This window comes from Mya arenaria, chromosome 8 (assembly GCF_026914265.1).
Source record: "Mya arenaria isolate MELC-2E11 chromosome 8, ASM2691426v1".
Taxonomy (NCBI): domain Eukaryota; kingdom Metazoa; phylum Mollusca; class Bivalvia; order Myida; family Myidae; genus Mya; species Mya arenaria.
In genome coordinates this window covers 22,597,976-22,609,358 of record NC_069129.1, presented here as the reverse complement: position 1 = coordinate 22,609,358, position 11,383 = coordinate 22,597,976, and the positions used below count along the sequence as shown (strand labels likewise).

The 11,383-nt window shown below is 33.9% G+C and overlaps 1 protein-coding gene across 1 annotated transcript; it reads right to left on the bottom strand.

Annotated features, from left to right (window-relative positions):
* Window positions 1-1,991: 1,991 nt before the first annotated feature.
* LOC128243709 (centrosomal AT-AC splicing factor-like) lies at window positions 1,992-11,337 on the bottom strand. Its single transcript, XM_052961629.1, has 9 exons — window positions 11,168-11,337; window positions 9,092-9,255; window positions 8,502-8,600; window positions 8,053-8,119; window positions 6,986-7,039; window positions 5,794-6,033; window positions 3,756-3,873; window positions 3,147-3,279; window positions 1,992-2,768 (listed from the first exon to the last, which is right to left on the bottom strand). Exons 1-9 carry the CDS (start codon window positions 11,306-11,308, stop codon window positions 2,303-2,305), a joined length of 1,482 nt encoding a protein of 493 aa, XP_052817589.1. The 5' UTR covers window positions 11,309-11,337; the 3' UTR covers window positions 1,992-2,302.
* Window positions 11,338-11,383: the final 46 nt, after the last annotated feature.

Below are 11,383 nucleotides of genomic sequence, written 5' to 3'. Positions count from 1 at the left end.
TTTACAATGGTTCTCAACTACTAACTTAATCAAGTTAGATAACTCTGTTTTCCATGTACATTTGTAATGCAAATTATGGCCCTTTAGTATTCAACTTAGAAATTCTGGTTGCATGTAAGCGTGTAAGTCAATATCTCAGTAACTACTGCATTAATATTTTATACAAGGGCTCCCAACAATCAAAGGTAACCAATCAAGTCAGATAATTGTCTTGCATTTAATGCAAATGATTGATCATTATTATTCGACGAAATGCTGGTTAAAAGCAGTGAATAAGCCGAGCCCGCTGTCTCTGTGACACCAGATTGTTTATATCTGAAGTACAAAAAACACTTTCAACACAGCATGATGTGGCATCTAACTTTTCCCGCTGTATACATATCACCTTCAATTTACAAAATACTACTCAACTACTTACCTTTGTTTCATATGACCCATTTGCAATATACCGGTAGTTTCATGGTAACTTTCCTTTGGTACAATTAAATCATTTGTGTTATTTTATTTTTTCCTCCCTTTGTTACAAAAAAGCCATTTGCAATAATTTTACTCAATTTCCTCCCTTTGATACCATTTTCTATTTTTTTTCTTGATTTCTTCCCTTTGTTACAAATACGCCATATTCAAAACCAAATTTTCTCCTTTTGTTACCAAAAAGCCATTTGCATAAGAATTACTCAATTTTATCCCTTTGTTACTTAAAACACCATTTGCTATATTTTTCCTTGATTTCTTCTCTTTGTTACATATAAGCCATATTCAAAACCAGATTTTCTCCCTTTGATACTAAAAAGCCATTTGCATAATAATTACTCAATTTCTCTCCTTTGTTACAAATAAGCCATTTGCAACACATTTTTGATTATTTACTTTCCTTTGTTACAAATAATCAATTTGCAATGTTTTCATTTTTGCTCAAGTTCCTCCCTTTGTTTCGAAAAAGTTATTTGCATTATTAAACTCAAATTCTTGCCTTTAAAAGTAACAAAAAGGCCATTTACACTACTAAATTTTCTCCCTTTGTTACAAAAAAGCCAGAATTATGACTTAAAAAGGGCCATTATTTGCATTATATTCAAAATAGATTTATCTAACTTAGTATTTCAAGAAGGTGGTTAAGTATCGTTGTATAAAGCCTACATGAGACAAATCAGTAGTTACAGAGATTTTTAACTATGAACTTCTAAGTCAAGTATTAAAGGGAAATATTTTGCATTATATGCACAATTGAGTTATCTTACTTAAGTAATTAAGTAGGTTGGATAGTTTGGAAGACATGTCTCAATTTTCAATGCAATACATGATGTATTTGCTGAGATATTGATTTATATGTGGTAAAATGCAAAAAAACCTTAACCAGAATTTCTAAGTCAAATAATCAAGGGCCATATTTTGCATTATATAGTTATTTAAGTTGGTTAGATGGTTGAGAAGCATTGTTTAAAGTCTCAATACATGAAGTTGCTAAAATATTAACATAATTATGTGTAATTACATTAATTAACTTTAACCATAGTAGCGAAGTTGAATGATAAATGGCCAGCAAATTATATGTAAAAAAAGAGTTATCTTACTTGGTTATTCAAGTACGTTGCATGGTTGAGTACCTTTGAATATATTCTCAATGCAATACATCAAGTAGTTGCTGAGATATTAACCTATGTGTGCTTACATGCAAAACCTGAACCATTTTTTTAAGTCAAATAATAAAGGGCAATTACTTGCATTATATGCCAGATTGAGCCATCTCTTACTTGATTAATGAAATAGGTCAGATAGTTGGGAAGACATATCTAAAGTTTCAATGCAATATATGACATATTTGCTGAGACAATAACTTGTAGGTGCTTACATGCAAAACCTTAACCAAGGTGTGATGCCAACACCGGGGTGAGTAGTATAACTTTTTTCTAGCTTTTTTTTCTTCAAATAGGTGGGGTAAAAATGAGAAAAGGAAAACAGAAGAAATTATTAAGGTGTTCAGGATTAAAAGAAACTTTTCTCATTTATTTTTCACATAGAACTCTTATCAACACATACTCAGTCATTACTAAACACGGTATGATAGGTTGATGCACACAAAACTAACTTTGTAATAACAGAATCAAATAAACATTCCAGAAACTGACCAATAAAGCTCTTAGTTTCGAAATACAATAAACAATATTCTTAAGTTTGCCAATATAAGATGCATTTTAACAAAGAATGTCATATGACTATCAGTTTTCCACAATCAGAAAAATAGTCCATGAAACTTATATGCCCTATTATATTTGACATAACATAATACAGTTAACTTCAATTACAATTGCAAATTTAGGACTGGAGTTTGTATAAGATTAGATGATGACGAAGCATTATCATGTTCTTTCCTTTGACGTTTATAGCCAGTAGGCACAACTTCACTACTAGATGAAAATCTTTGATCTGTGTTGGTTTGCATTTTTACATATTTATTATCTGGAGTTCCAAAATGTTGTGATTTCCTTTTGTATGGCACAATATTAGCAGGCATTTTCCCAGCACTCTGTTTTGTCCAATCCGAATCAATTTCACTATCAATTACAGTCTGCTTGAGTTTCTTTTTGTAAGGCTGAACTTGATTGGCTGATTGAGAGCCATCTTGGATGACCTCAATTCTGGAACAAGATGGCTGCTCCCATGGTGGTGTGCTTGATTTAATCCTTTCAATTTTGCTTTCTGCTGTAACGGTGCTGCTTGGCTGTGGTTTTCCATTTGTTTTCTTCCATTCTTTTTCAAAATGTTGTCTGAAAAAATAAACTTTATTTTTCTTATTTTAAAAAAAACAATCATTTCTAAAGAAATGTTAGAACCAGGGTAATGGACAATTTGAGAGAATTGCATTTTGTCAGAAATTTGATCAAACCTGTTGGGTTTTAATTAGATATATGTAATCAATGTGTTCTGGGCCGGGGGGCCTCATATCACGAATAATTGGAGTTTTTATTTAACATCACTCATCAAAAAAAGAAGGTATTTTGTTTCACAGAGAAAAATGCATGTAAACAATACAAATAAATAAGATGTAAAAGCTTTCAAGGAACACTTATATTCAATCAGGCAAGAAAAAATATACTTGTACATGTACCTCACCAATTACATATAAATTAAGTATCTATTTGTACTTGGATTGGAGTCGCCTGCCTTTGCTCCAGACTCGTCCAAAGGAAGGCAGCCAGCTGGTGTCAGAAGTTCCTTGATGATCAAAGTTTGCCCCAACCCTCATAGCAGGCAGCTTGGCTCTTTTCTCCTGGTGCACTGTATATTAACATTAAAGGGTCTTGTTAAAAATACATTTTAAGATATTACTTAAATAATTATCACTTAAAGTGGATGAAATGACCACATTGTCAAAGCTGATAGTTTGAGTCTCCTCTCTAAAATAAAATCAAAATAAAGGTTAATTAACGTGGAAATTTTCAGAATAAAAATGATCTACCGGTACACATAATTTACAAGTAAAATAGTTACAATTGTTAAATTTGGTAGAGCAAGTCTAAATGGCATGCTTCCCTTAAATTAATCACAACACAAATTGTGGCTTTTATATGCTTTTACTTTTATGCTAAACATTTTGCACCATCCCCAAGATTTCTTGTTCTAATAGGTGACTGTTCTAAGAACTGATAAATATGGTAAAACTTTAATGCCAATATTTTTCCTTAAAAAACGGTATTTGACCCAAGCTTTTGATCTAATGATAGCTCAGAAATCACATCATCAAATCACCATACAGTGTTTCTGGTAGTCTTCTAGGGTGGGTCCAATCTCTCCCCTGGAGGTGGGCGTGTCATTGAGAAGCCAGGGGGGCATCGCACCTGAATGGACATTTCCGTCCTCCGCTCCTCCAGGCTAAAGAGGTAAAGATTTATTATTAATTATTCACAACTGTTGATGGAAAACAAAAATTGCACTGCTATTTGGTGTGACATATCTCTACCCTGAAAGTAGTTGGGTCTCTAACAGCCAGTCTGATATGGCCCATGACCGTACATTACCCTCCATCACAACTCCAGGCTGAAAAGCTAGCAGATTTTACTTTGTGTAAAGACATCTCAAGCAGGAATTATTTCCCGTCATCCTGGATGTGGACATGTTTTCCTGAAGCCATAGGCGCATTACCCTTCTCTTTCTGAAGGTTTTGCTACAAAAAAGGGGCATAACGTAGCAATATTTACAGTCAGAGTTATGGGACTTATTGTATATGAGCAGCTGGGGGAACATTTGTAGTAAGTTAAATTCATTTGATTATCTATTTTAAGGAATCATCAAGATTCCTATTTAACACTTCAGCAACCTCAACAAGGACAGCAAGGGTATGACAAAACCTAAAGCATCAAAAGGTATGTCAGGAATAACAAGATTTTTCCGGTCATTTTCAAGGGTATTTGATCCATATTTTAGTAACATAAAGAAGCATGCATGACTCAAGTCGAAAGAGGCGGAAATACACTACTTCACCCTAAGCACTTGAAGACCTAGCATAAGACTATAACAAGTACAATTATATGCTATAAAGGTTAGATTGATAAACACTTGTTGCCTCATTTTTTTTCTTTTCTTTTTTACATATAAGCAAGCAATTTACCTTTCAATTGCAGCTAAAATTATATGGAGTCAACAGGCATTAAAATTGACCAGGATTAAACTAGAGCTGTCACAGGAGTGACTAATACCCCCAAATGCCGCCTGGACACAGGAATGGCAAACCATTCCTTTGAAAAGAGGCCATAACTCCAAGGTGACTGCACACTGCATCTTCTTTTATCATGCATGTATTGTTTTATTTAAATCTGTTGAGTAATTTAGAAGTTACACTGCTGACAAGAAAAACTAGCTGATGCTCTAGCTGATCTCTTCTGGAATAAGACATCTAGAGCATTTACGAGCTTTTCTTCCAACACGATCATCATCAAATTTTACAAGTACATATTTGGGCTTGAATGCATCCTTATCTACCTGGGAATAAATCCCGGGACTGTTCCTGTAGCCGAATTAACAAATCCATCTGACAGGTCAATATTTGTAGTAAGCACTACTGTTATGCTATGTGTTAAATATGCCATACTTAAGTTCTGCTGGTATTCCACTGGCATCTGGTTCAAATGAAGCATGCTGGATTTATTTTGTTTGTTCATCTTTCCAAGTTTCAATTACTTTTAAGGTAAATATTTGCTCATTTAGTTTTTGAAGGATCTATCGAACTTGACCTGTATCTTCTGATGTTACACCTGTGTACCAAAAAATGTTCAAATCTGTCAAGCCTTTCATGAGTTATCGTCCGGAAACCGTTTTTCTTTTTTTAGTAACAGTGACCTTGAACCCACCAGCCCCAATATCGAACTTGACCTGTATCTTCCGATGTTACACCTGTGTACCAAAAAATGTTCAAATCTGTCAAGCCTTTCATGAGTTATCGTCCGGAAACCGTTTTTCTATTTTTAATAACAGTGACCTTGACCTTGGCCCCACCAGCCCCAATATCGAACTTGACCTGTATCTTCTGATGTTACACCTGTGTACCAAATATTTTTCAAATCTGTCTAGCCTTTCATGAGTTATCGTCCGGAAACCATGAAAACTGACAGACCGACCGACCGACCGACAGACAGACAGACCGACAGACTGACCGACCGACAAGCTCACTCCTATATACCCCCTCAAACTTCGTTTGTGGGGGTATTATTATTGTTAATACCAGGAAACAAGCCTATTTGCGAGTAGAATAGCTTTAGGGCTTTGAAAGCCAGCAGTAAACAGTGCACTACCAACCTGTGAAATACATGAGAGACCTTCACCATGCGCCAAAACTGTCCTCTTTCCAGGCTGCTTTCCATCACGACTGGCCCCGCCTTTAGCCGACTGGTTCACTTTTCCTGATGATATGGGCCATCTCATTTCTGCCGACTGCTTTACTCCTCTGGCTGATATGGATCGGTTTTCTGCTTCAGTTGTTGACTGGTTACCAGTGTTAGCTTCTAGTTGACTGGTTATCTGTTTGGACTGGTTTGACTGTGTACATTCAGGAAAATGTAATACGTATGAATTGACTAAAACTGCTTTGCCAAATCTTTGATAAATTTGACAAAGCAGTTTCTCAAAGCATTAAATTAAGATGAAATAAAAAAACACAATGTTCAAGTCTTCTTGACTTACAATCATTATGATGATCCACAAACTTGATTTCAGTGTTAGGAATGGTTACAAATTGTTTATTTATTTTTTATAAATACAATTCAATACACTTTAAGTAATGGTTACAATTCATCATTATTTTTGCTTCCTCATTGATGAATACACTCAATTCGCTGTCTGATAGACTGTGAACAACAGCCCAAAAGTCATGAACATAATAGTAGTAGGTTATATTGGTTATATATGATAAATTGAACAAATTTATTCCAAAGAGACAGTGACCGTAGGAATAAGTTTGTTAAATTCATACTACATGAACCATTGATTACGGTACCAACAAATAGTTTATGGTTTGAACTATTCAATTGTAAAGTGTTAATTATTAAGTTTTATTATGTTATATATGAGTATGCTGAGTCACATACACTAACAACCAAAGTAGAGAGCAAGAAATACTAGACTCAGATTGGCTTCTTTGAAGCAATGAACTATAACAGTAAAAAAATTAATCTTTTGGTTAAACAAGCGTGAATCCTACTGAATTCTTACACAAGACCTTGGCATCAAATTTCTTAAAAAGCCTTCCTGTATAACAAACAGAATTTGAGGAAGCCTGGAAATCATCTAACCAATGCAGGGCTGGTCGGCTTGTGATAATTTCAACCACTACTTAAATATATATCTGAACATCTCTAAGACAGTATGCCAAAAATGTGAGGCCTACAGCAGTAGGTTTCATGAAAATAAAAATTTCATTTCGGGAAATTGAAGTTGAGCAAATAGACAACAAATTTTGAAGTTGGATACAGTGTCGCAGAATACTGACAACCTCTGAAAGGCGTTCCTGGCGTCTGGTTTCCGCTGCTGCTATTTCAAATGCTGCCTGAAATAAATAATATTAATGGTCAAAACTTGTGGTGTTCAAATTTTATTTTTGAATACACCTCTTTCATATATACAATAGACACAAAGTAAAATAAATGAGAATTGGATATGTCATATGCTAGGAGCACCCATACCGGTATTTTGAAATGGAAAATGATTCAACAATTATCAATATTCAGAAGGATTGATTTAACAAGAACAATATGTTTCACTATTAAACTCAGCATGATATATAATGATATAAATAGTTTTATTTGGCTGCCAATAAAACTTGACTGTGATATTATGCCCTTGAAGATTTTAACCCAGTGTAGAGAATTTGGATCACAAAAGTTAGAGAGAAGACAATGTTAGTTTTGTAATTTTTTGATAAATTAAGGGCCATTACTCCGGAGTGAATAAAGCCATCTGATTGTTGAATGAATTCAGTCAAGGTATTACGCCTATTAACATTGTAACCAAGTTTGGTAATTTAGGATTGGATAAAAATTGCTCAAGTTAGACAAACAACAATCTGAATTTTGTAAAAATCAAATAAAAATCAAAGGCAATTACTCCGGATGAATAACTTGATCAGGCTGTTAATCAAACTCAGTACAGATTATATGACCATATACATTATGATCAAGTTTGGTAAAAATATGCTAAAATTGGAGAGCTTCGCCAAACTATGACAATTCAAGGGCCATAACTCTGGAGTAAGAGAGTGATCTGGCTGTGGATCTTTATCGATTGAGATATAATCCCAGTGAACACTGTGACAGTTGGTAAACACTTGATAACTAATGCTGACAAAGTCAAAGTGTCTCATTTTGCTTAAGAAAATTTCTATTGCTGTTCTTTTCATGATCAAGTAATTCAGCCTGTGCCTCGATTAGCTTGCTAAAATCATGGTCAAGAACTTAAAAAAATCAAATTTGTATCAAAATCATTTCCGCTGGCAGCATAATTCTGTACTCTTGGCCCCACAAAATATATTTCCTATTATTCAACAATTCAATTCCAACTTACTTGCTTAATATCCGCTTCACTTGCTTTCTGGTATTTCTTTACAGCCAAAAAAGCAGCTTTCTTAAATCTGAAAATAACAAATACATACTGTTACTATGACCCATAATGTTACTATGATTACCAGTAACAGTAACTGCATATGTATTTATACTTATTATGATGCCATAATGTATGAATTAATATGCTTAAATCTAACTAGCACAAAAAAAAAATAAAAAAAATATGAGCACTGTAGATACAACACTTACTTTTTATAAGGAGTAAAAAAAGTTGGATTTTAGTGTCAGAAGAGGAAACTGCAGTGGCAAGGTACTTATTTGTCCATATTTCAAACACTTGCTCATTATGATAGTCCAAATGCATCCATACCAAGATTGTTCCAAGAAAATCAAGATATTATGGGCTTAAAGACTTCCTATTTTCATTCCAAACTATACACATGTACTAACATGCTAAGATCCTCTATGGACAGCACATATCTCGGCTTCATCTCCTTCTTAACAAGGTTGTCCCAGAAAAACTGCTCCAAGCCTGCCTTGTGCTCATCACTGGAAAACAATTTTCATTTGAGAATAAGTCAGTGGGTGCGGTTCTGTATTTTTCTTCCCCAGGAGGATAGTAAATATTTCACTTATTGCTATGCTACTCTTGATGCTCACTTGGTGAAATATACTATGATCTTAAACTGAAACAAAAATTATCCAGCATTTATTTTGTTTATGATTTACAACACAAATTTTTCAGGACCAATTAGTTTCAAACCTTGCAAAAACACTAAGTTTAACTATTAAAACCTCTTAACTGACACGGACAGCCAGATTTCCAAGCTTTATCTAAGAAAAGGCTCACATTATGTAACTGTCCTATTTAATAACTCATATCTCACATTGAATTTCATTAAAAAATGTGTTTTTACATGGAAATGAAACATCTCTTGAGTTAAGCAATCTTCAATCATTTTTTGTATATTCTTCTCTATATTAATAAAGTTATTTTTTTTTCAATCTTATTAGTAGTTATTTTGTTTCCAAAAGCTCACCTTGCAATATGTTGGAGCAGGCCATATCCGAGAACTTTGCAGGATTCCATGATGTCATGTTTGTCAACTTCTATGGCACAAAAGTAGCACCAGAATTTCGCTCCAGCCTCATATTCCAAATCCTTTGCTACTGGGCTGAACAATGTTCCCTTCACTTGCTGTATCTGGGAAATAAAAGACATGGACATATGCTGTTGGTTTATGGTCACAAAACCAGACAAGTCTGTTTCCTCCCGGTAATCCGGTTCCCAAACAACACAAGAAATCAGTCTTGTGTAACATCGTGCCAACGAGAGTGATTAATGGTAAGACCTTGTTTCACAATCATTGTAAAATAAACAATTTTAATCAGTAAACAAAGTTGTCGTCCCATATGACTCTAATTGTTGATCAATTTGGTATTACAACACACACAAAAATGCACATTTGGGATATTACAACACAGAAAATACTAGTAGTACATGTTTTTGGTCATAATTTATGAACATTTTTGACTGAAAGAAATGCTGCAAGTAATATTCTGTAGTTAACAGGGTCTATACAAATAGAAAAAAGTGTAGAAGGTTAAAGATGCACTCTTACTCCTGTAACGTTTCTTCCCTAACTAGCTCGGACACGCTACCTTAAATTAAACTATAAACCTATTCTCAGACTGCATTGTCCCAAAAATTAAGTATGAAATTAATATTATATACACGTGATTGACAATGATTGCTTACAAAACCGAATGATTAGAAATAATTGGTATGGTTCAAGAATCAACGTTCAATTATCCCAAAAGCAAGAACGACCAAACAGAAACAATACAACAATTATGCTATAACTTCAAACAGGACCATCATACAAAACGCTTATAAACTAATAACAATATATCAGCGAAACCCACAGTCCTAAATGTATAGCTTTTACGGGGAATCAAACCATTGACCCTGTTCCGTCTGTATCGCAATGATCCAGGCTTACTAAGAGGCCAAAAAGAAACCCCACGGATGTCCGAACCTAGAAACTAGAAGCTGTAGCGCAATGCTTCACTTTAATTCTCCTAGCCTCCAATAGTTCAGAACCCGCCCTAAACAGTGCAAAAAGATACTTCAAAGCTTCCCTATATATTAACTTGATGTTTTCACATCGGCGTCGAGACACGAACTAACTATTTCTATGCATTTCGCTTCTTATATACCCTAACATCACGTGACCAAAATGGAATGGTCCATTTTAACAAGCACGATGGGCGAAACCATTATACATAACTAACGTTACAGAGTAGGGGTGTCAAGTTTATCAAACTTACGAAAAAGTAGAAAACTATTAAGAATACAACTTAGTTCGTATTAATTAATTATTTACTAGCTAAATTTAGACATTTAATACTAAAAACATAACATTAGTAAAAATACACGAAATCATCATAAAGAAGTCATAGCGATAAAGCGAAAATCAAATTCTCTATAAAATTCACTAAAACAGAAATGATTATTTTCCGGGCTCCGGACTACATGATTCCATGAACATTACACTCCCAAATAAGCAGTACCACAATTAATACAATTGTTTTAAATTACCGAAAGTGATGAATTAATATAGAAAACAACGGTTTATATGAAGGATACTGTGTTTACTTTGATTCTGAAAGGAAAATGCAGAAATCACAGTATTTCTATCTTATGAGACAATAGTAATAGTTGATCACTGTAAATCTTTTAGGACCCACCAGTCATTAAATATGTGTGTGTTTTCAGCTATTAAATACACTGTTACAATCTTGGTATCAGTTATTATTTCCAAACTGCTTTATTTAGTAAGTAGTTAAAGGTTTAATTATCACTCAAAATGTATGTTTGTAATGTATGTGTACCTAGTCATTCTAAAAATTTATGCCGGCATTTTAGAATGACTACATGTGTACCATGTATTGTTTTAAATACGAGTGTCACTTTAAAGTAAGCTGAGATTGCAAACACCACGACACTGCTATATACTTGATTATTCATACTTAAATATGAATTCTCACTATTATAAATTAAAAAAATGAAACCGGTTTATCTTTTAACTATTTAGAAATTATAGCTGAATTACCTTTGTTTGAAATTTTTGGAGAATGTTCTTCAATATGAGCTGGTGTCTTTTTGAATAAACATGTTTTTTGCCTGTATTGTGATTTACTTTGCATAAACTGCAGTACTTATATTGTTTAAAAGACGTGCTATTTGTATTCATTCTGGCCAACTAGCTGTCAAAATGCTACCCTATTGTACAAGCAGCAGACAACAGTTTCACAAAATCACGGATTGA